This window comes from Mus pahari, chromosome 21 (genome assembly GCF_900095145.1).
Source record: "Mus pahari chromosome 21, PAHARI_EIJ_v1.1, whole genome shotgun sequence".
Classification (NCBI taxonomy): Eukaryota; Metazoa; Chordata; class Mammalia; order Rodentia; family Muridae; genus Mus; species Mus pahari.
Genome location: NC_034610.1, coordinates 49,443,517 through 49,470,057, shown reverse-complemented (window position 1 = coordinate 49,470,057; position 26,541 = coordinate 49,443,517). Strand labels below are relative to the sequence as shown.

Here is a 26,541-nt window from a genome sequence, read left to right as displayed (position 1 = left end):
ACACATTCAGATACACACACAGTCACTAGCTTCACAGAGGCACACATTCAGATACACACACAGTCACTAGCTTCACAGAGGCACACATTCAGACAGAGAGGCAGACAGACAGACACACACATAGTCACTTACTAGCTTCACAGAGGCACACACTCAGACACACACACAGTCACTCACTGGCTTCGTGCTCACACTGGAGTGAGTTCACCGAGTATTCACAGCTTTTGGCACTCTTGGGGCCTCCAAGGTCATGCATGGTGCTTTGCCACTTGATGAGTCTCAATATTACTCACAGGTCATACAGATTGACCGTACTATAGCCAAGCCACAAAGGTCATAAGGCTCTAGCTCAAAGCACAAGTTATAATCTAAAGCTTGACCCCGCCCTTTCCTAGTGAAATTTTCCCTATGATCTGTGACAAGTCCTCTTAAATTACAGAAGCTATCAGCACTAAAATGTTTACCATACTAAATATAGCTCTTCATGGTTATAAACATGTGTACTGTGGACAAAGCAAGCTGGGAGCTGCTTGTGTTTGCACAGGTTTATGACCCTTCTACCTAGAGGCTGAAACAGGGTGACCTCAAGTTTAAGCCTAACCTGGTACCAAGTCAAAAAGAGTTAATAAACTCTTGTATCCAAAACAAAACAACGTACCCTGGGTGTGTTGCTCGCTTTTTTATTTTTATTTTTTTTAATCACTGTAACAAAATATCTGAAGAAAAAATATAAAGGAAGAGGGGTTGACGTGGGCCTGTGGTTTCAGAGAGAATTCGGTCTGTCTTGGGGGGAAGGTCTGGTGGCTGGAAGACCTTTCTCCACAGACAAAAGCAAGCAATAGCACTTTTACCCAAGGTGACAGAAGGAAAATCAGGACCCTGTTCAAGAGGTGGTTTAGTGGTTAAGAGCACTGCCTGCTCATTTAGAGGTCCTGGGTTGGAGTCCTAACACTAACACACAGCACACACACACACACACAACTCACACACACAACCATATATAACTCTAGTTCCAAGGGATATAATATTCACTCTGACCTGTGCTGAAAAGATACCAATAAAATTAAAAACCAGGTTCTTGATGTTACAGTCGAACAGTGGCTATGTCCAACATCTGCTAGCATCGCCTCACCTCCTAACTTAGGGTGACCTCACCTCTATAACTCCCTAAAACAGTGCCCCAAGTTAGCAACCAAGTATTTACACACATGAGCCTCTGTGGGCCATTTCAGGTTTAAATCATGGCCTAATGGGCAAGGTCATTGATATACAGAACAGAACCAGTTGTTCCTCAAGCTCAGGCTATAGACAGGGGACACAGAATGGTTAAGTGAAACTAGAGTTTGAAATTCAGCTTTACTACCCTGACGTGTCACCTTGAGCTGAGTTCCTTAAGTCTTGTGCCTTGGTTTCACAAGTCATAAAATAAAAGCTATGATTATGGTATTATGTGGTTACAAACCTGAAGGTTCTGGAAGCTGTCAGCCCATAATCCCTCTGAAAATTACAGGCAGATGACAGAACCTTGAAGAAATTAGCATTGTCTAAAAGCAAAGGGGATTCTGGGAAAACCTCTAACAGGTGCCAGTTTAATTTAGTAGGGAACTTTCAGCCTGGCATTTTCCTGGTGCTGTGGTGTAGCTATCGTTATGATATATGAGGCACATATCAAACAGCATGCACATACAGACCACTGCAGAGCACACAAGACAGAAGCAGGCAAACAGAAGAAGTTACTGGGTGAAGATCAGTAATTAGATACTTTCCAAAGTCAAATAAGCAGAGTAATCTAAAATGCCCACTCAAATGTGACCAGGAACTGTACAAACTGTTAGAGATCACTTGATAGTTTTTCCAAACTCAGCATAGACAAGATCACTTGTTGCTTTCCAACTTCCTCAATTCCTTCACCCTTGACCGATGAAGATTAACGCAGATAACTCTACAGTTCCACATTACACCGTCCCAGGAGAAGATTAACGCAGATAATTCTACAGTTCAACATTACACCGTCCCAGGGGTAAGAAGTCTAGCTAGGTTTTGACTTTTTGTTCCTCCATTTTGTCCCTGTGTCACATGATAACTAGATTTCTTTCAAGGCCACACAGCTTTTGAGCCCAGCTCTGACTGTGTCCTCAGGTCACCTCTCTGGATAATAGGGTCATTCACTATGCAATAAGTACTAACAGTGCCCGACTGCGGATGGCCTACCATTCCATCTCCCTTGGACATATGCTCACATCTAACTGATTTGTTCATCTTAGCCTTTACACCAAGCTCCTGTGCACACACATGTAATCACAGGAAGGGCCTGGAGATGCACCCCCAACTTCAACTCTGCCAAATAAGAGTAGCTTCCAGCTAACCACGTCACCAGGAAAATGCCAAGCTAACCTTTCCCTCCATAATTAAACTGACACCCTGCTAGAGGCTTTCCCAGACTTCCCCTATCTCCCAGGGGATGCTAATTTCTTCAAGGTTCTGTGACTTGCTCGTACATTTGGGAGAATTATGGGCTGAGAGTTCCAGAATCTTCAGGTTTGTAACCACAGAAGCATTGGTGAAGAGTTCTGGCATTTTCCCAGATTTCTCTTTTAGTAGTTAATGAAGCCACCTTAGCATCCTTCATTAAAAAGCTGTTCTTCATTTGTACAGCCCCACCACTTGGACACAACAATCAGCTGCAGGTGGTGAGCAGGCATTCTGGTTACAGGTCAAAACCCAGCTTCTCCTCCACACCACACCCTCAGGACTTTTAACTCTGGCTCATAGGTCACGGGACAACTGTGAAACATCAGTGGCTGCCCTTCCACATCAAGACGAACAGTAGAAGTTGCACCTGTGAACTTGGAAAATGCATAAGGTCTGAGGGCTCGTTGACAACCTGTTGCTGAAATAGGACTATCAGCCTTTCAAAGAGTTTCCCATCTGTCTTGGCCCAATGCAGAAAGTCATAGAATCCTCCTTTGAATCGGGTACCAACAGGACCTGTCCAGATACCTTAATTCAGGTTCAGAGCTACCACAGAAGGCCTGACATGGAGATGCACATGCTCTTACAAAGAAAGCAAGCCCATGAACCCACTTACTCTGGCAAGATGCACTTCAGAACAAAACAAAACAAAAGTAAGTTGTCCTAATGGGCCCCCCTCTTCACCCTTTTTGGACCTCTCTTTCTTTCCTTATGGCACTCTCAGAAGTCACCTCCTGGCAGGATGGTAGAGGAAAATTTCAGGTGGCAGAAGTTCATTAGAGACCAAGAGTATTCTATTTATTTGTTTGTAGTGGGCTTTCACGCACCCCACATTTCTCACTTCACTTAGCCTTCACAGCATCTCTAAGGTACGGAGAGGTTTAGAGGCTTGACCAAGGTCAGGTTACCAGTGATTGATGGACTAAAGTCATAGCACAATGTCACCTCATAATCCAGGAGATAACCCACTCTCCCCTTTCATTACAATGCAGTTTGTTACAGAAATCCCAGTTCAATAGACTCCAGGGTCTATGATACAGCACTTTAGTATTTCTTAAAATGGGCAGATCACTGTGTGGAGAAACCCTACTGTTCTTCCAAGCTGGCATAAGTTGACCTCAACTTCCCAGCCTTGCCTTCCTCCTATCCCAAGGGTCCTGCCCTCCATCTAAGTTAACATCCTCCTCACATGGCCCCAACTCAGAACTCCTCTCCTCAGAATGCATCTAGCCCTTCCCCTAAAGGTTTAACCAGCCCAGGCAAACTCTGTCATCCTTGGTAGAAATTGCAAAACTGCTTCTAGAACCTTATTCCTGGAAAGCATGGAGTGCCTGGCCTGGAACAGTGAATGATTCACCTACCCAACAGACTCCAAGGACTTACAAGAAAAAGTCTCACCACGGACAGCTGCTATCCTAAGCGTGAAAACTAAACTAAGAGGCTACCAAGTGAAGACAAATCCATCTTTTGGGACTTGGACCCACCACCTACAGTATTATAATAGACAAATAGAGGTGTTTTTCTCTCTGGCTTTTTCAGAATCTAAGTGTAAACATGACCTTGAAGGCATGTGCACGTGTGAAGGGCAAATGTTGAAATCAGATGCCTTCCTCAAGTATTCTCTACCTTAGATTTTGAGACAGGATATGAACTCACCCAGTGAGCTACTCTTGCTGGCCCAGGAACCCTAGTCTTCTCCTATGTCTGCCTCCCAGTATTGGGATTATAAGCACACAATGTCATGCTTTTTGTATGTGAATCTAAATTCAGGTCCTCCGTGCTTTATACAGCAAACACTTTCCCCACTGAGCAATCTCCTTGGCCCCCTAAATCATTTGTTAACCTGTAAACGTTCTTCATCTTCCTTGGACTTTATTGAGTGAGCGGAACCGACAGGGTGATCTTCAGCTCTCTGAGGAACAAATGGCTACTAACAAGAAGAATCATGTCTTGAGTATTCTTCTGCAGGCCTCTTAGAGAAACTGGCCTCTCCTTCAAGATGGAGATGTGCACATGTGCTGTGGTTGCCTTTGCAGACGTCAGCATGGTACTTCCCTTGGGATGCAGGAATGAAGATCTACTCACACACTACAGCTTCTCACTAAGCATTCTCCTGGTTAAAATTCAGAAGTGACTCCTGTGCAAAGTTTGTACAGATGGCCACCTGATACGATAGAAACACTTACATTTTTCTCCCTTCAGAGAAACCACACATGTGTTTTTCTGAAGGACCCAGAAAACATTTCTTTCTATATTACCCCCGCTCAGGCTTTCTGAATCTTACAACTACAAAGAAGACAGCATATCCAGCTTTAAAAGGAGGCAGGTTTGTTCCTGTTTTAACTAGTCACATGAATTTGAGTCTAATGTCAATAATGAAAAGACATTCAAGTGCTTTCGATCACTAGACTATTTACTGCAATACTGTGTCCATTACAAAGTCAACAGATGTACTCTCTGGTCAAGTAAACACACACGTATGGTTGGCATGGAATTTATAAAAATGCCCCTGTTGTTTATTCAGAACACTAACATCTCCATATATATGCTAGGCCTAAAGAGGGCCAACCCATGAAAATCAACACCTCAGCTGCTAAACTAACTATATGCTTATCACATATATGCCTACAAATGTTATACTTTAAGGAACACTTCAGTGAATGATAAGGTTGAAACCGTGTGGGACATATCACCCGGATCTCAAACCATTTAGCACTATGTGCTACATTGTGACTCTTGAAAGGCAACATGATTGGTACGCCCAGCACAACAGAACAAGCTGACCCATGTAGTAAAGACACAGCCTACTGTGTAACTCACAAGCACAGCATTAGAGTCGATAGAACAGGCTTACTTTCAAACAAATAATATTTTCCCTGATCTACATTTTCCCAAAACACAATACAAATATCCAGGGGTATAAATAATCACTTTGAAAATATTCATACACTGAGGATACATATCAAAAACACACCACTGTAAAGATTTGTGGCACTTCATATTTCGAAAGGAAGATGAATGTGTGATATGTGTGATACTACAATTTCATGAGCCTAACAACATATGTCACAATCTGAAAGACTCATGGAGAAGCAAATAAATTACATATGCTTGCACAGGATTTGGAAGTTTTCTTTAAATCACTGAAATTGTAAATTCAATGCTACTGACTTTTATTCAACAAAAATGACTTTGGAGTTATTTTTTTACAAGTATATTTATATGCAAAATCACTGTAAAAAAAAAAGGCTGTCCCTCTCATTTACACATGGGGTTCATTTAAGGCAGTCATTTGATACTCTAGCTAATAATGTATGCTATGTTACTATACAGACATTACAATCTAACTGCTTACTCAATCGTGTACTTTTTTTTTTTTTTTAATGGTGATGAGGAGGGTATGTAGGCAGGAAGGACACGACTGATCCAAAGTCTGTCACCTCTACTATAAACACAGAACATTTTCTGTAGCCTTGGTCCTCGATAAAAGGCCATGCAGACTTTGGCCCCAACTCTTATCAGGATGGGGCCCTCAGAAGATGAGGAACTCACACTTAATGATCAAGGAAATGGGAAATAGTGGAAGACGATACTGAATCAAGCAGACTGGTATTGTTGCTCTTCCCATGGAAAGACCTATCTTGACCTTAGAGGAATTCCGTTACTGGTGACAGTTTTCAAAGCTGAATTTTCTTAATAAGAAAATTAATAAGTGTACTATCTTGACCACATTTCATTGTGCATTGGTTATAACAATCTCAGGTGGAAACCTGAAAAGCAACGATCTTCAAGCATTAAAATGTAATGGTCGAAGGGTCACAAGAAAAAGTTTTAGAAGAACCATGTTGAATGCCAGCAATAGTAAGTAAAAACTATAGTATAATTAATATACTATAATAAAAAGTGTAAGAAAGCATGTCACAGTGCTGCTTCCCAGGCTAGATCTGGGAAACCTGAGTATGAACGACTCACATGTAATAGCTGATAAATGTCTGGTTGATGTTTCTCCATGTGAAATTACATTATCCTCCCAGCCACAGCCAGCTTCAAGTTCTCAGAAGGTTGCTGAGGGGCAGCATATACCCAGTGCCGTAGTCCACAGTCGTCCTCCTCTTCCACCCACAGACTATCTTTTCATCCTTGACCCTGAAAGCCCAGCAATCTTATCCTCCCTTAAACTGAGGTCTCTGGGCAAGGCTAAGGACCTGGCAATCTAGGCATTTCTGTTGACCTCATTTTTACATTGTGAAACATTTACAAAAGGCATGCTTCCTTCCTTTCTTCTCCCGAGGAAGACAGGCTCTTCTCAGGGGACTGAGGGCTCACTCAGCGGACCCATTTTCAAACCGATGACACCAAACTTGAGTTCCGTATAACATACAGGTCATTTTCTTCCCTGACCCTCCTGTGCTGACAACACTGGGTCTACAGACTTCCCGTTTTGAGCAATCTTTCAAAACAAACTATTTTCCTAAGTATGAAGGAATGATATAAAGCCAAGGAGCCTAAAGCAGTGCTAAATTGTAGCCTAGTTTGCAAACTTGCTGACATCTCTCAGTGGACTTTCCCCAGCAATGGTGATCTATGAACAGAACAGTCTGGACTGACAAAAAACTATTATGGTTAGGATTTGCAATTTGTGGCAGCAGGAACTTTTTAAGAGCATGTCACGCAGGGACACCTTGGCCTGGAAATCAACTATTTATACACAGGTCTAGCTTTGGGACCAAGAATAAGCCAGTTCACTTACCTTCAGTTTGCTTGATGACAAATTACTTAGCCTAAAAATGGAGATGCCTCTGAAAGAGTTGCAGTGTGTGCCCATAACCTGGTTAACATTTGTAAAGCTGGAGTCTAAAGACTGAGAGACCAGAGGCTGAGTGAGGCTGAGTGACTGGTAGCTGTCCATGTGCTTCAGCTAGCCCTCACTTGCCACTTTCTTAAACACCTTCAGTGATTTGATCAAAAGAACCCACCAAGTAGATGATTTGATTTTGAGATCCCTGGTTCTGTGGTAGGGTATGACTTTCATGTCCTTACAGGCCCATGCCACCCCCACCCCAAGAACTTAAATGACTTAATCAGTTTACAAGGAGCCTCTGGGAGAGCTCTGGGTTCACAGATAAAAAGAGTACCCATTCAACCATCAGTATCAAACTCTTATTCAGTGTCAGGGCACTGAAGCAACCTGGGTTGTTGGGGATGATCGGGAGATACTGGGGAACCACTGTAGTCTTATACTCTTTCTCCTAAGACTTAAGTAAAATCTGCTTATTTGTCTTTTTAAAAAAAGTACAACTATTAATGATGGCAGTGGCGGTGATGTAAAGGCATTTTATTACAGTGTCCTTGTCAACCTTGGAAGAATTTCCATTTCACAAAGGCTACAGATGCAGAGGCCCCCGGTAGGATTGTTTCCTTTGCTCCATCTATAGAAGCTGGGATTTCCTCCTGTCTTTCTGCAACCCCCACCACAGATCTTTATCTCAAGACTGCTGGCAACCCACATCACATCTGCCACAGGCAATGTCTTCCTAAAAAGCTGAGGCCCTGGTGCCATTTGGACTCAACACATGACAATGTCACTTATTCTATGGCCAGTCTACATGACCAGACTTCAAACCAGAGCTTATTTACAACCACCAGTTGTTCACTTGTTTGGTAAGAGTGCTAATTATAGGGATTAAAGAAAGTCCATTTTAAAGTTTGCAGGAACACAGATCATGCTCAACAAATACCTGTTTTGCTTTTCTGTTACAATACAATTCACTCCAGTTTCATGAACAACCAACCACAAAATACCAGGGAACACCTTAAGGCTGCATAAATTACTTATTAAATGACAGAATAGGGAACAACCACTACTCGTTGGGTTAAACAACATCTTGGGTGTCTGAGAGTTTCTGAAATAATTCCCCCAAATGTGTACTTTGCCATCAACAAGTCCCAGATCCACATTAGCAATACTTTCTCTAAATACTAAAAGCAGCAACGCAGAGCTTGTATTATAAGAAGGAACATAAATCAACCAGAATTCAAACATTTCACTGGTCTTAAACTCATGCTGTAGATGCTTCCAGTATCACACTTGCAGTTTAAGAAAAGTTGGAAGTAAAAGTATTGCTCTGAATAGCAGTGAAGATCCTGACAGTTTCCCTGGGCCTACCAGGACAGTACAACCTCAGGCAGGTGGGAGGCTTGACTTAGGTAAACTGCTGTGTCTTCATCATAGTCAATGAGGGAAAGCAGCTGCGATCTTTATGAAGCTCTGTGGTCTAGAGGGCAGGGCAGTGGCTAAGACTGTCAAATTCTTCCAAGTAACAAAACACACGTGTATATCCAAGAGACAAATGAGTTTTCCTAAAGCAAAATATGCAACCAATGCCCAATGCAATGGACAAAGCACCACGCTTGAATGGAGAATTGTTAACAACTCTACTAAGTGTAAATCAATCAGTAAGACCAGGTGGTGCATCTGTGTTTGGCCAGACATGAGCTCCTCCTCACAGTGACACTACAACTGTCCTCGGGTACTTCTCCCCTTAGATACGTAAAATTATATCTTCAGTTTGGGACTGCCATGGTGGGACTTAGTGCACATATTTAATCACCTATCTATAGCAATGATAGTGTACTTTGTTACATCATATAATTTAGAGAAATAATTTTCTAAACAGCTTTCTTCTCATATTAGGCTTGGGGATATCCATGCAAATTTCACCTATAAAAATACTAGGTAGGTAATTTTGTTTTGTTTGCTGAAACATATATACTAAGGGAACTTATTCCTTTTTGGGAGGGTTGGTGGGGAGTGTTTCGCCCTAGCTATCAGACTATGTCAAATGAACCCTCAACCCCACTGCTTCCACTGCTCAGAGGTTGAGGGTGCAGTACCAGACGGAGCTGAGACAGAAACATCTTTAACATGACGGCACACCAGGGAAGCAGAATCAGGCTACAGAGTGAGTTCCAGCCCAGCCATGGCTGCATAAGATGACACGGTCGGTCTCCAAGGTGGGGTGGGGCGTGGTATGGGGAGAGACTCTTATGCTGGCAACAAGCTTGCCAAGAACCAGTTCTGCGGGCATAAATGCATAGTGGACATCAGAAGAAGGAAAACTGAACACTTCTGTTTAGTGATCTCTAGAAGTACCCACAGTTGTTCCGATTCCAAGGATACAAAATACTTAACACTTTCCTGCACATAAAGCTGAAAACAGTATTTTTAGTTCTTACAGATTACTACGATCCCCAGAATGTTAGCATCAACTGCTTCACAAAACAGAGGGGCTCCTTTGTCAAATTCAGGATATGCTACTTGGTGCAATTTTTCTTCTATCTTTTTGAGGCTTAAAATATTACCTGGACAATATTTGCTACAAGAAGGCAACAGACAAGTGGAGCTTACACCCAGATCACAAAATACTTCCTAATAGAAGGTTTATGAACAGAGTTCCATATACAATTTGGGAAATAAGCACCTAACACTAATTCACGCAAGAAATGAAACAGACGGTGTTTTTCTCCCCTGTGAAACGTGCATAGCAGTTGAGTGGGGCTTCTGTTAGACGTTGCATGCTTGGGCTTCATCCTTACTCTTCAGTCTTCAAACTAATCTTAAAAACAGGATACTGGCCTGGTGGGATGGTTCAGCAGGCAGACCACTTGTAGGGCATGCCCGATGAGCTGTGGCCAGCCCTCAGAACTCATGGAGTAATCGTGGAACTGAAGACAAAACTCCACAATGAAATCCTCTAACCCCCACCCCACATGGGCCCTGTGAGCCACAGGGGCCTGCAAACACAATGACAACAACGACAGCAATAAAAACTTTTGAAATTGTTATAAAAGAATACCCTCTTCCCATCCCTACAACATGGAGGTCCCAGGGATTTCTATAGTGTAAGAAGTAAAAGAAACTGTTTAAAAATTGTATGCTCCAACAAAATACACTATCATTTCTATAGACAAGTGATTTAAATGTATGCACTAAGTCCCACCCTAAACAATGGCAATCCTAAACTGAAGACATAAAGTAATTTTAAAGAAATATAAATATCTTTTATCTTATTGTAAAGTACTTGGGTTTTTCCGCTTTAATTCTTAGTAGGGAGGTGGTAGCATATCCCAGCACTTAGGAGGCAGACAGGCAGATCTCCGAGTTCAAGACCAGCCTGGTCTACCAAGAGAGTTCCAAGACAGCCAGGGCTACTCAGAAAACCTTGCCTTGAAAAAAAAAAAAACCCAAAGAAAACAAAACAAAAATTTTCCTTATTTAGATTAAAAACTCTCAACCCAGGTGGAAAGGGTCTTTTTTTATTGGATGTCATTTTTCTTTTTCTCAAAGTATGGCTTCAAGGATAGACATAGAATGGTATCATAAGCTAAGCAGATAAAGGATAAATTTGAACATGAGGGTTAAGTGAGGAGGGGAGGGAAGAATAGAGCATGGCACACACACGGATAGCCAGCACTGAAAGCCATACTGAGACCTCCTACTGTAGGTGCTTCCTAAGATGTATACATATATACGAGGAAGTTAGCTGGAGTTACCATACAGTGAAGGGGACTATACCTCAACTAGACATTTTTATTTTACCAAATAAAACTCCCAGTTCAAGAATGGATTACATTTAAGTCTTTAGACATGGTATCTTTTAGATATACATACCCAAATAACTGGCAATCACCAATGCTACTACACAACTCAGTAAGATTCTGTTGGTAAAGATGATATCACATGCTTATTTATGACAAAAAGCAGGAAGCAGTCTAGCTGACACTCAACGTGAAGCATTGACCCTACTGGCTGGTGCTGAAAATGAGCTACATGCCACTAGATGAGCGAAGACCATCATCCGTCTTATGTGGTTATGAACTTGATTGTCAGGTTAGGCCCTGCCCAGTATTACGACCCAGCCCCATGTTCTGTGAAATAGGACTCAGATCCAAAATAGATTTACAAATATTTTGGCCATAGAGCTAGGCTCTACTCTAACTAGATCAGAACTGAAAGATAATCCATTTATTTTAGTCTGCATTTTGCCATGTGGCTGGTTACCTGTGCTCAGGTACCATTTGTCTGTCCCTCATGTCTTTTCTAGCTTCCTCCTCCCTCTGCTTCCTCCTCTCCCAGAATTCCCTCTTCTTCCAATGTCATACCTCTATTTCCTGCCTAAGTCATAGGCTTTTTGATTGACAGGTGAGGCTTCCATACAATACACAAGATGATCTCTCTCTATACTTTATGAGCTACAATAATGACCCACCTACAAGACATGCCCACTGGTGCAATAACGGTGTCATACAAAATTGAACCAATACCCGACAATGTTAAGTGGGTCAAGAAACTGAAACTCTATAGGGAATGGCACCTACTATTAACAACCTGTTAAATGAATGCAGCAATAAAACAACTCCTAATGACAGATTGTTATTCCTCCTAGGCCAGTGCACTTCTCAAGCCTTATCAAAGAGGCCTCCTCCAGTACATAGGAATTAACACATAGACTGACAACTGAATAGCATGCTGTTATCACCACCCATCTTCAAGGATCTACATAAAAGGTAGGTGAGGAAAGATTGGAAGAGCCAGCGGTAAGGGGTGAATTCAAGGATGTAGTAGTTTCTAGACATGATAGGACAGATGCATCTAGGAACTCGGAGAGACTGTGAAGGCCTGCACAAGATCAGCACAAGTTTAAGCCAGACAAGATCCCAACATGGAGGAGGGGACATGGGCACAGTGTTCCATCCCTAAATGAGAAGCTCTTCAGAATTGAAAGCTGCTGGGAGAGGGAAAGTCAGTTTTCCTCAAGGAAGTGACACATATGGAATATATGGACACATATATGGAATGGGTAGACCAGTCATTCTCCAGGGCAGGCTACATGCTCAGGAGTAGTAGATTGCCAATGCAAATCAGACACCATGGGGTTTTTGTTTGTTTGTTTATTCTGCTTTGGCTTTGGTTTTCATTCTTAAAAAAAAAAAATTTAAGACAGAAAGACTATGAAGTTTCTGGGGGGTGGGGAATCTGGAATAGTTGGGGGACGGGAAGAATAAAATTATATATGATCAAAATCTATTGTAGGAAATTTTCAAAGAATTAAAGTAAAAACTAAACAATAAGTAAAGGACATATGGTAGAAAGAAGCATAACTAAATAATAGACACGTAAAGGAAAATTTTTTATAGAGCTGGTGTTTAGGTGTATTGGCTGAGTGCTCATAGTCCCTGTTGATGTCTAGAGATACTCATGTACCCAAAGCACTGGGAGTTCCTGGGCACACGTAACTCAAACACTCTAAGTTTATTCCCCATAACCTCTTGGATGTTTTCATATGAACTACTATATGATCTCAAAACTATCTCGTTCTACCAAATACTACTTTGTCCAACAATCCCTCAGCGTGAATTTTACTGGATATAAACAAACAAGGGTCCTTGGCAAGTTAGCTGCCAGCAAATGGAAGCAGGGACTAATTACATCACACAGGGTAATAGTTAGCTAACATTTTGAGAACTTCCTGTATAGTAGCCTCTCTTCCCACCGTCCCTCCATGCTCTTGAATCGGAGCTGCCCTATGACTTAACTGGCACATAGCATACAGCTAAGCTCACTTCTGACTGACTCCTAAAGTCCAGGTAGGAGCTTGTATTCTCCACTTCTTAGGACATTGACTGGGCAGAAAGCTAGTAACAGTGACAACCTGTAACATGGTCATGCTCTAAGGAAGCCCCACCTAGTCAAGCAGAAAAGCTACATGAGGCAAAAGCACTGCCTCCCAGCCAATGAGCCAAATGTGTATATATGAAGTCACTGATGACCTAGGTCAGCCATTTCAGTGCCATGCCTCCATACTGGTGACCTCTTTACCCATAGCTGTGACAAAGCATCTGACAGAGGAACAAGAGTGAGGTTTATTGTGGGTCATGTCCTAGAAATGGCAGAGGTGCCATGATGAGAGCCTGCATCAGTGGTTGTGCATGTCTCAGTTGATCAGGAACTAGAGAATAGCCTGCCAGGATTGGGGCCAACCTACAACCCTCTAAGCTTTCCCACTGTAGACCCTATCAGAAGGGTCCCTAACAGCCAAAAACATTGCCACCAGCCTGAAACAGAGTGCTGAAACGCCAATGGGAGGACATTTCACTTGCAAGTCATATATACAATGCCCCCACATTTTCACTTTAGAGATTTTACTGAAACCCAAAATTGAGATCAACGTGCTTTTTATAGTGTATCATGTCATTCACAGGCTGTTAAATGCCAGACTTCTATCGATTCTTTTGAGACAAGAATATAACACAGGGTATAACACAGGGTGGCCTGGAATTTACTATGGAACTGAGGCTTCCCTTAAACCACATCTATATATACAACTATCCACCTCCACTACAATACAGAGTAATTCAGAATGCTATAATTCAAAACAATTTAGAAATATGAGTGTACCTGTCCTTGTTCAAGGCTAAAATTAACAAAAATGAGTTTAAAAAAAACAAAATACTATACACATTTATGTCTATCTTCACTCAAATCATATTTATTGGCTGACACATGACATCTTTTGACTATATTATTTGAGCAGAGAGAAATCAACAGGCACACACAAGTAACCCTAGTGAAGCATTAATTATAAAACACGTTAATCAAGTTACATGTTTCTAGACCACCTATAAATAGCCTGTTCCTTTCAACTTCCTGCAGCCAATTTGGCTTTTCTTAGCCAAGTTGAATTTCACTCAGCCCAAGTTCTTTGAAACTGCGATACTTTAAAAGAAGTACCCTGAAAAACTGTGGGTCTGGAATATGTATGAATTTCATTGGAATCTTGTTTAAAGCAGGAATTCTTATATTTATTTTTAGACACTGAGGATTTCTATAGATGTTTAATTAATAAAATACTTTTTAAATTTTAAGTAAGACTTTAAGATATTGTTTCTTAAGGTGTATTTATTTTATTTATATGAATACACTATGGCTGTCTTCATACACAACAGAAGAGGGCATCAGATCCCATTACAGCTGGTTGTAAACCACCATGTGGTTGCTGCAAATTGAATTCAGGACCTCTGGAAGAGCACTCAGTGCTCTTAACCGCTGAGCCATCTTTCCAGCCTGACTTAAAATAGTCTATACTTACATATCTTTAAAGAATTTTGGGGCCTGGTGATGGTGGCACACGCCTTTAATCCCAGCACTTGGGAGAAAGAGGCAGGTGGATTTCTGAGTTCAAGGCCAGCCTGGTCTACAGAGTGAGCTCCAGGAGAGTCAGTGTTACACAGAGAAACCCTGTCTTGGAAAAAGGTCCCGAGTTCAAATCCCAGGCAACCACATGGTGGCTTACAATCACCTATAATGAGATCTGACACCCTCTTCTGGTGTGTCTGAAGTCAGCTACAGTATACTTATGTATAATAATAAATAAATCTTTAGGCTGGGGGGTGGGGGAGGGGCCAACTGGAGTGAGCAGGGTTGACTAGAACGAGCAGAGGTCCTAAATATTCAATTCCCAACAACCACATGAAGGCTCACAACCATTTGTACAGCTACAGTGTACTCACATACATAAAATAAATAAATCTAAATATATATATATTGCTTCTGCCTCTAGAGCCATATGACTAAAGAAATAAAATCTACTTAAAAAAAAATTTTTTTTGAGTTGTCTAAACCTTATCCCAGGTAAACCCAAATTTTATGCTGTTCATCAATATATAATACCTATTATTTTCCTCAAATATATGTATGGTATATGAAGTCATTGGCTTTCAGAGAAGATACATTAGCTCTCTAATACTAAACTTTGCACATTTCAAAATTCTTAATATAAATCCAAAGGTTACCTCACAGTTGCAGATTAGTGTCGGTGTGGGAGTGACTTTGTTTCATCTTCACATGTGAGAGTGTGGGTCCACATATGCCCCAGTACACATGTAGGTCTTGAACTGCCCCCTGCTGTGTATAGCGCACTAGCTGCCTGGAACCTGGGTTTGTCTCATTTCCATCTCCCACCTCATTGGGATTGCTCTATACCAGGCTTTATGTGGGCTCTGTGGATACAAACTCAGGCCCATGCTTACACAGCAAGTCTTTACCCACTGAGCCGTCTCCCCAGCCCTGCTCCTTCTAGTTGGTTAGCAGCTTGGAGGTAAGGTATTTCTTACTTCACTCAGTTATTCCACATTGGTTCAAAACTGATTTGACTAAGATCACAAGAACATTTATTAATCTCTGCCTTTTCGACGCTTCCAAAATAAATGGTAAGAATCAGCAAGACGACTCAGCTTGCTAGCAAGGCTGACGTTGTAAGTCCCGTTCCACGTACCCGCTGGGTAGAAAAAAAAATGAATTTACTCAGAAAACCCATCCTCAACCCTCCACAAGCAAAGAACAACGGCACACATGCACATTCACACAGATACTCAGAGGATGGATGGATGGACAGAAAAACAGAGAGAGAGAGAGAGAGAGAGAGACAGAGAGGAAGAAAGACAGAGAAAGAGACAAAGAGAGAAAAAGAGAAAGAGAGAGAAGAGAAAGAGAGAGAAAAAGAGAAAGAAAGAGAAAAAGAAAGAGAAAGAAGGAGAGAATTTTTGAAGTTTTAAAAGGTAGGCCAGGCATATTGCCTCGTGCTTTTAATTCCAGCACTAGGGAAGCAGAAAGCAGGGAAGAGACTCGGTTCAAGGCTAATCTGGCCGACATAGTGAGCTACAGGCCACAAGGCTACGTAGTGAGAACCCGTCTTTAAAAAAAAAAAAGTTTTTAGGGAAGTGGCAAACATAAAGAAAGACATGACCCCTAAGGAAAACAGACAGATGCATAGGGGACCTGGGAAGACAGTAATTGGAGTTGTGCTAAGATCCCTTATGCTGTGGAAAGGATATTATATTTAGAAAAACTAAACATGCGCATACAAAGATAAGGGAAAAATTCACTTCCCACTATACAACAGGCCAGAAAGCAAAGAACAGCTCAGTAAGTACACCTTGAACGGTAACCAAGTGGAGTGGAACGGTAACCAAGTAGAGTGGACGATTTTATTTGGGTTCAGAAAGTTGATTCCCAAATTCGATAGGAAATTAGTCCTGTTCTGCCTACTGGCAGTGCTATAGCTAAGTGTCATCTCTTTAATAGGAATCTATTAACCATGGGGCAGAACTGAGTGACTTCAGGATGCACAGAACGTCAGTAAGGCATGGGCTTTTTTTCCTACAGAAAATGGCCTTTGCATTTTTAAGTGGCTCGTGGCTCTGACCTCCATCTGTCTTGAGTTCACGTCTTCCTTCCAGGTACGTGCACTATTTCCTCTGAGGTGGAAGCAAAGCCTGTTCTTGTGGACATTTCATAAGCAGGAGCTTGCACCTCACAAAAAGCTCAGGCTCGGGGACACATCTGCGAACCGACCAGGAAGACAGTTTCCGAATCTACAGCATAGTGTCGAAGAAAATACACGATGGGTCACACATGGAGAAACGGAAACCTTTTTACAGACTCCACACTGGAAGGTCAGAGGACATGAGTCAGTTTTTCTCCTCCCGTCATGGGGGCAGGGTCCCAGGAATTTCACTCAGTTCATCAGCTAGACAGCAGTTAGATTGATAGCGAATGCCTTTAACCCCTGGGCCATCTCTCCAACCCATACCTTCAAACATTTTTGCTAAAAGGGCATATCTGTGGATATCTGCTCCAGGAAGCATTAATTACTTCCTGTTTCTGAGTTTAGCAGCTGTTCATTAAATATATACTTACATTTTAAGGGCAAAAAAGGAAGTATAAAATTGTTCGTTTCTTAAGTACAGTAGCACCATAGGACTGTACCCACAAGGACTCAGGTAGCCCACAGTCACTCTTTCCCTGGAGCTCATGAACAAACAGCTTTCCTTGCTGACCGAGACAACTTCCGAGTTTACTGAAGGTGACTCATGACTTATGAGTTTGCATGCTCCAAAAGTAAACAGAAACAAAACTGGCTCAAAGCAACTACTCAGATTAACTTCTGATACTGTGACGCCCCCCTTAAGACACTTTTTGTGCACTCTTTATAGTTCTTAAAACAGGTAATCTGACTTATTCCAAAATGATTTTTAAGATAAAAATGTTATCCTGTAAATGAGTGAAAGCAAACATTCATTTCTGAAGCTATTAACAAATTAATCTCTCAAAAGTGCTTTTCAATAATTTTCCAAGTGTGTTCACTGACAGGCATCAGGCTCCCACATCTTAGAAAAGATGCCAGATCATCTTTTCTCTGGGAACCTGGTCTATCCACAGGCCTTCCCTCTAAAAAGACCCGGAATGACCAAGTAGTCCTCTGCCTGGGGATTGGCTCTGGTCTATTAGTAGGCTTAAATGGGTATGAGAACTTGCTGTAAGACCTGAGTTTGAATTCCAGCACCATGAACAAAGTGCTATAACTCACATGGCTATAACTCTCACCCACATGCCTTTAATTCCAGACCTGTGCTTGATAAAGACAGAAAGGTCACTCGGGTCTAGGTTCAATGAGAGACTGTCCCAAAGGATTATGGCAGAGAGAACAATGCAGGACATCTAATGTCCCCTTCTGGCTTCCCTACTCACACCTCCCTGTACACACACGCTGTACATTCTTCAACTCTCTGTCTGTCTGTCTGTCTGTCTCTCTCTCTCTCACACACACACACACACACACTCACACACACACACACACACACACCACATATATGCATAAAAATAGAATGAGCTGGGCAAATATAAGCCCAACTTAAACGTTTAGTAAAAAGGTGGTTCAGTTAGCTCTAACACACAAAGATGGTAGAAAAACACCCCTGAAGAGCCACTGGGGTCATGGGGAATGGTCTTAAAGAAAAAACAAGCCTGTCACAAATGATACCACATGACCAGTCACTGAACAAAAAAAAAAAAAAAAAAAAAAAGATTGGATCCTGTCCCTGTGACCAAGATCCCTGGTGTATGATAACCCCACTTCCCTTATAGAAATAAATTCTTCTCAATCCAAAAGCAACTCTAAAATACAACTGCAAGACATGAGATTTGCCATTCTTTCTACACAGATAGTTCAGTGGAGTTGGTATTGAAAGGACTCCCAGTGTTGGGAGTACCTGGCTAGTTCAAAGTGACAGATACACTAGCATTGAAGCAAATATATCTACAGGAGGAGCTAGGCATGCATTCTGCTCCTCTTGCCTGAACTCACTCCAGACACGCTGATGCATTCCCTTTCTCTTCTAACAATGCCCTTCAAATGCTCCATCTCCTCTTACTGGAAGAAAAGGCTCAGGACCCATCGAAGGAAACAAACCAACACACCTCCAAGCATTTGTTCACAACAGAAGGTTTGGGCTAGGAGAGCAAACATCTGAGAGAGAGAGATTCAAGTGAGGCTTGTCACCACCCCATCTAAGTGCTCCTTCCTCCTGTCAAACAAGCAGGGCAAGTCCCATGAGCTTGCATTTCTACAGCTCTAAGCATACATAGCACCCCAAAGATGGCAGAGAGCGCTTCCTCAGGACCCTAAGTAGAGCTGAATCAGTAAGTAGAGAAATGGCTGCAGATGTAAGGAACTCTCATTCACTCAAGAATAGGAAACGTAGAACTCCCAGCAGGGTAGCCTTGGCCTCGAGTGTGTGAGGGGTTTGTTCTAACACGTGACACTGATGTTTGCAGCCTGCAAGTGAGAACTAAGAGACGGATCGTTTGTTCTGGTCTTTCACTGATTATTAAAAGTGACATAAATCCAGATGCCATGCAGCTGATCCTTCAGCCTATGTAACGGTTGCCTAAACAAGCAATCGTTGAGTCTATTTTGCTTCAACACTTGCTAGAACAAACAGTAAGAGAACTTGACACATAAAAAGAGTTATGAGGGTTGGGGGCATGGCACAGTGAGTAAGAACCATGCCACCGACCTTGAGCATCTGAACTGGATCCCAGGGGCCCATTTGGTAAAATAGAACCAACTCCCACAAGTCATCCTCTGACCTGCACGCGTAGGACTGGGCATGTACAGTCTACCTCATACATACATACACACACACATACCACACACTAGATAAATAAATGCAAGAAAAGGAAAGAACAATGATAACCCTGCCAAAGCGAGCAATGAGCGGAGGCCAAGAGTCTGTTCCGCAAAAGAAGGAACAGTGTACATGAAGAACAGGGGTGTTTTTTCAGGAGGTTGGGGAGGGGAATACAGTGTGTGATCACTAGCTCTAATAACTAAAAACCATAAACTAGTAACAAATTCCATGAAGATAACTTTAAATTATCCCCCCCACCCCCTCAATACATACGCAGGCACGTACTCACACACTCACGCACACACACACCTCAATCGTCATTTAAAGATGTAGACAATGAAGAGGCAATGAATGCTTCATTGCATAAATGAAGGTACGATCTGCCCAATCGAGAGTATATGCATCTTAACAATTCAAGAGGAGATTACAGGTAGGGATTCTGCACTACAGACCAAAGGCATTTGGTGATTTAAAAAAAAAAAAAGTCCTTGTGTCATTGAAAACAATCAGCCACATTGATGGGTACAATAAATGCATTTCCTAACAAGATCCTACAAATGTGGCATCAGGAAACATCCTTTAACGTGCTGCAACAAAAAAAGAAAGAAAAGGAAAGGAAAGGAAAGGAAAGGAAAGGAAAGGAAAGGAAAGGAAAGGAAAGGAAAGGAAAGGAAAGGAAAGGAAAGGGAGAAAAGAAAAGAGAAAGGAAGGGAAAGGAAAGGAAAGGAAAGGAAAGGAAAAAGAAAAAAGAAAGGGAAGAAAGAAAGAAAAGAAAAAAGAAAGGGAAAAAAGGGAAGAAAGGGAAGAAAGGAAGGGAAGAAAGGAAGGGAAGAAAGAAAGAAAGAAAGAAAGAAAGAAAGAAAGAAAGAAAGAAAGAAAGAAAGAAAGAAAGAAAGGAAGGAAGAAAGGAAGAAAAAGAAAAAAGACTTAACAAATATCCTATTCACAAAATAATAAAAGTTTCAGTAGTGGCGCAGTACATAGGATTTTAAAACACCATGAAGAGTCACATAAAAATGGTGGCCCTGGACTGGATACGTAGCTCAGTGGTAGAGCACTTGCCTGGCAAGCACAGGTCCCGAGTTTAATCCCCAGCACCAGGAGAGATGGACAAAAATGCTGACCTCCTCAAGGAAAGCAAATCATGCCTTTTTCTTAAGACTTATATTCAAAAGACTAACTTCCAGATGGCCCCAACACATCCTTCTTACACACAGCAGGAAGCTTCCCTATCTAAATCAGCAACAAGTCTCTCCTTATAAGAACGTAGCTCGACATTCCTGCAATCTTTATCTGAGTTTGCTCAGGCGTCAGGAAATCCGGCAGACTCTATCTCCAAGAGTCCGTGACACGCTCCCTCCATTGCTGCAATGACGAAGACCTTGGCCCAGGCACCGTCAGCTCCCCTCCGATGGATGGCTATTTCTCCATTTATATAATCAACCCCTATGATTTGTCCTTGCTCTCTCAAAACCTTCTTCCCTCCATGTAATTCTATCTCTTTTTAAAAAATCTAATACAAAAGCCCAACCAACTCACACAGCCCTCGGTTGTCCCCTAGCCTCCCTCTCCCCAGCCCTCTGGCTATGCAGGGCTCTCTCTGCTTCTCTGACCAGAGCTCCAGCACTTCCTCTAGGCCTGCGGCTCTTCTGCATTTTAACCTCTCTGCCTTTACAACCCTTGTTGTCCTATACCTGCTAATCTTGACGAGCTGCAGCTCCTGGCTTATGTTCAACTCCAGGACACCTCTCCCTACCCCAACACATACTTTTTGATAAGTTTTCAATAGGAAATGTCTTCCTTGAGCTCCTGTGTTGAACCCCTGGTCTCAGCTGGTGCCTATACTGGTGTGGGGGATAATAAAGTACTTCTGGAAGTAAGGCCTGGTAGGAAGAAATAAACCACATGAGGTGTGTCTTTGACAGCCTGGCCCCTATCAACCCAGACCCATAGTCTCTCTGCTTGTTGGCGGACTCCTCCACAGCACACTCCTGCTGCCATGTTGCCTAGCCTTGACTCAAGCCTAAGTCAATTTGGGCCCATGGGCTGAGGGCTCTAAATGGAGTCAAGGTAGGTGTTTGCTCTCTTGCTTTTCTCAGGTTCTTATCACAGTGAAGAAAAGCAACAGGCACAATCTCCATTAAACACCAGCACAGGGACCAATTGCCTGATACTCAGAGTCAGTATTTGGAGTAACTGAGTGACTTACAGGTTTACAGAACAAAGCAATAGGTGAGACTTGAACATGCTTAGAGCTGAACTATGGTTATGATAGTGACAACACTTCCCACTTGGCCTTGCTGCTGGGCAAAGTTCCTTAAGGTGGAGGAGGGAAGTGTGAAGAAGGCAGGAGGGAGTGTAGCTGCCAAAAAAATGACCCACCCACATTCCATTGAGGTTCATGGGCTTCAAGGCCCAACTTGCATGTGCAGCTGTCCCCAGTCCAACAGAAGAACCGCTGCGGAAGAAAAGGCATTTCCAAGGTCTTTCAGACTTCAAAAGACTAAAATTTTACACTCGTCTTCATTTTCTAGTGTCTTGTTTCTGTACCTGGGGTGGGGAGTAAATGAGAACTGGAGGGTCTTAGAGAGGGAATTTAAACTCACTACATATCCGAAGATTACTTTGTAATCCTCATCCTCCTCGTTCCTCCTGTACACTGGAATTATAGCTATACACTAGCACGTCCAATTTCCCATAAGCCTTTTTATTGATTTATTATTCATGTATTCATTCCGTTGTTTTGCTGGAAGATACTTTTTGTTTGAGGTGTGGTCTCAGATAATCCAGGTTGACCTTCAACAAGGCTAGGCTTAAATTCTGGATCCTCCTTTCACTCCCAAATCAAGATTATATATAATCCAAGTGGGATTAGACATATGTGCCACCACATCTAGCTTTCAAAATCATTCTTAAGTATGGTGACCTTCTAGATCTTAACCCTTGACAAAATGAGATCCCCAAGCAAGACAAACTGAAGACTATCCTATGTGGCTTACAGTATTAGGGAAGCTGCCTGGAGATAGACTCTACCCCACAGGCTTTGCATAGAAGACCTCCCAAGGGAAAGACTTCTGTGAAGCCCAACTTACAGCAGAGACTTAATGTCTGTGGTACACACTGCGAATGACTAGGAGAGCAAGAATGGAGCCATGTTGGATTTCCAGCCTTGGGTTTCAGGGTTCCGATAACCCTTATACAATGAAAACCATGTTTGTTCAAGCAAGGCATCAAAGATCTCATTCTCCAATCTATTTTAAACTATTAAAAATTTTTAAAGAGAATTAAAGAGTTTTCAGTAAGACAGAAAATATCACTAAGAAATTAATATTAAAAGGAAGTAAAACATACAATTTTTCCCCTTAAGATGAGGCTAAAATTAAAAGAACAGTGATATAGTTTTTTTTGAAAAAATTGTTTTTCTAAAGCAAATACTGAGATGCCTGCCTAAATACACAAGTAAGTAAATAAAGTCTTATAAATATAGCTGTCCATAAAAAGTGGTTTCCTTTGGAATCATTTGTATACAGTCAGCCAAAAAACTAATGTTAACATCTTCTTTCAAGTCCCTGTAGTTTAAGGGAAAAACACTGCAAAAAGAAAACATAAAAACAGGATTCTCCAACTGGGAGGCTCCAATCAGGAGTGAGAGGAATTCTTCAATCTGGGATCCGGGTGTGAATTCTGATTAAGGTAATGTAATATAAGAAGTTCTAGGATATCAGACTGCTCACTGAAATACTAACTTCTCACCATCCTGAGTTTTCATAAGACCAGAACAGCAGTAAAGGAGAATTTGGCAAGAGAAAGTTAAAAATCAAAACATTTTCTATAAACATCTAAAATCATAAATATAACCCTTTGTATTTTGAAGTTATATATAAAATATGTGTATATGCACATAACATGTATATATACATGTGCATATACACATTACATATATATATGTATATATACATGTTATATATTATATACACATATAATTTAAAATAAATGAAATACTTTGATAAACAAGGTCAGAATTTTGAGCTACCTCTAGCTACTTTTAAATAGATATGAGGATATATAGGATCTAATTAGCCTCTTTATACAAGTGTCACTTCAGCTTTATTTACAAAATAGGCATCAACAATCGTTGAAATCTTGGAGCACCTTCCTAATGCTTAAACTACCAGCCAGCCAACCCACCCATAGCCCCATCCATTATGACCATCCTTAGGAGGTCACTACTAGCCCTATCGGTTCCACTGTTGAAATCCCTCTTCACTCCAGGAAGCCTTACTCCATGCCAACTCCAGTATCTTAACTCCTTCTAGGCTAAACAAGGAACCTCCCAATGTTACATTGTGCTTAGCTGATATGTTACTAAGCTTCAGGGTAAAAATTCATGAAGAGTGCTCCCCCCCTCCCCTCCTGCCTCAAACCAGTCTTTGATCTTCTCCCCACACCCCAGCATCACTACCTATCCCTCATGAAAAGGCAGCCCCAGAAAAGGGTTGGTGAGCATTATGGCAGCTAGCTGAAAGGCCTTTTACAGCCCATCTAGAGATGTGGCCCATCACAAATCACAGATTGCAAGGCCTACTGCTCACCCCATTTTCTCTGCCCACCTTGGTTCTGCTTCTGCAATACCCGGAAACAATACACTACATACATTTGTTCAACCTGCTCAAGTCTAAACCTCCCCTAACAAGCTACAAACTTGTGAGGACAGAAAGAATGGCTACAGTTTCATGCAAAAGCTTCCCCTAAGAGACTTTGCTACAACTGAGGGGATTTCTGGAGTTTGAGTCTGAACAGCAGGATGAAGGTTGGGACCCAAGGTCCCAGCACCTTTATTCACTCTCACAACGGAGACCCAAGACTCAGCTCAGTCCTCAGGCCCACCCAGCCTGAAGCCAGTGACAAATGAAGAACTCTGGAGCTCATAGTTTGGGCTTTTTTAACTGTCAGAAGGAAGACAAGCTAGGGCTGCTTGCTGCTAAAAGATGAATATGTTACTGTTCTGCAGAAGCATGCATGGAAACGCTTGATAAACTTCAAAGAAAACAAAATGGTTACACGTGTAGCCCACTCCCTTTCCACTCCCTTTCAACTTTGGAAATGAGTTCATCCAGTGGCCTCCATGAGCAACATTCGAGAAGCAAAGTTCCCAGGCAAGGTCTAACCTTTCCTTGGATTTTTCACACGCCCCACACAGTTAAGGATTTGGAAAACCAATGAAAGAAGGCATTCTTTTCTTTGGAAGGCACAGGCGTGAAGTCACCCAGGAACAATAAAGTGTTCATTATCACCTTTCATATCAAGATGGAATTGGACTTACTGATAACTTTTTTTTTTTTTTTTTTGCAATCTTCCAGGCCAATATTTGCAACTTATATCTAAGACTGGAGATTACTAGTTTCAGCTAGGGAGAAGGTCATTAAGGAGAGAAAGGAAGAGGCAGGGGAAAAACCAACCTTGGAAAACAGAACAAAGTACACAGTGAGGACTCTGCGACTCAATGGTCTATAGAACGTTTCCCCTATCTGCCTATAAAGTGATTTAACATTAACCACGCTCGCTCCCTCTACCAACACAATACTTACTGCCTGCTGACAAAAACTCCCTTTTGAAATCCCAAGAGTGCAGGGAGGGGTGTGTTTGGCTGTGCGAGTAATCTACGTACACTGAAGAATGCGCGCAGCATAGCCACAGGCCACTGACTTGGGCATGTTGCCTAAGCGGTCTGCTTTCAGGGAGGGGCGGGAGGGTGCCACTCTCAAAACAGCGAGAAGAGTGACCTGCCTCCCTGCCATTTGGCAGACTTTCCCAGCTAACAGTTCCAGCGGAGTTTTGAGCCCATTCAAGAATTCCATCTCCCAGAGAGTGTTTCCGATACAGTCATTTGATCAGTCAGTATTTGCACATGCACCTGCTAAGCAACTGGTCGGAGAGCCACAGAGTCACCTCCTACACACCCCCTGCCCCCCACTCTCCCCCATCCTCCACTGGTAACCAGAAGGGCTCTTGCACTCGAGTAAACGAGATGCAAAAGAACAAGCCTACGCTGCAGCGTCAGGTCAGACTTCAAGTACAGAGGTGATTCTCTCCCCTCTTGACAACTTCCCTGTCACTTTGTTCCTAGGGCAGGTAGGGTTTTTTTTTTTTTTTCTCCTTACCTGGAGGTAGCTTCGTCGCCTCCCTTTGCATGGCTGTCCCCAACGACCTGGTCCTTGCCGCTGGGGTGGTAAGCAGTTAGCACAACTCCCGAGGAACTCGATAGCCAGTTCATGGTGAGAGAAGGGGCATAATTTCTGGGATTCTGACACAGAGGGGAATGAAGTTCCTGTCTCGCCTTGCCAACTTGCTCATTAGCAAGGGCCAGCCCCTCCCCGGTCCCGGCCAGCGATTCACAGGGAGAGAGGCGTGGCCTCTCCCGCAGAGCTTCCTGGCCCTGCAGTTACAGGCCCTGTGTGACTCACAGCTTTGTTTAAACCCGGCAATCCCAGGCTGCAGCAGCCGCCGCCGCTGCAGCAGCAGCAGTTGTTAAGGGGGCCTGGGTGTATGGCGTACTCCCTGCTGCCAGCTCAGCAATGCAAGTCCAAGCCTAGTGAGCTAGGAAACCATGGTTAGGATAGCGTCTTTCCCCCTACCCCATGTGTTACTATCTGATCTTTTCTGTGGCTTTCTCTTCACTCAAGGGAGGCATTCCTTAACCCCTTCAGGCATTCAACATTCACCACAGCCAAACCAAGGAGCCCAACCTGAGGTCACAAAGCCATCTGGCCCACCAGAAAGGCTTTGCTTTCCGCTATAAAAATATTGCGTTATTGTGTGCCCTGCATTATCAAGCATACCTGTTTGGTTTGTTTTTTTTTTAATCAAACACTATTTAGGAAAAATAAAATTTAAAGTGTCTACCTAATGCCTGTTAAAAGGTAATAATCAAAATAAGAAGTTCCAACATGCCAGGGCGTGGTGGCGCAGGCCTTTAATCCCAGCACTCAGGAGGCAGAGGCAGGCGGATTTCTGAGTTCGAGGCCAGCCTGGTCTACA

General features: G+C 42.4%; 1 protein-coding gene across 2 annotated transcripts in view; it reads right to left on the bottom strand.

Annotated features, from left to right (window-relative positions):
* The window catches only part of Arhgap18 (Rho GTPase activating protein 18), a 210,522-nt gene that overhangs the window by 115,547 nt on the left and 68,434 nt on the right, over nt 1-26,541 (bottom strand). Inside the window, exon 1 of one of the 2 annotated variants that reach the window (XM_021221125.2) lies at nt 25,665-25,843. The exons of the other annotated variant lie outside the window; for it this stretch is intronic. Within the exon in view, the coding sequence (XP_021076784.1) occupies nt 25,665-25,777 (113 nt within the window). The 5' untranslated portion in view covers nt 25,778-25,843. Of the gene's footprint in view, nt 1-25,664; nt 25,844-26,541 lie in introns of those variants that run through there. 2 annotated transcript variants of the gene reach the window in all.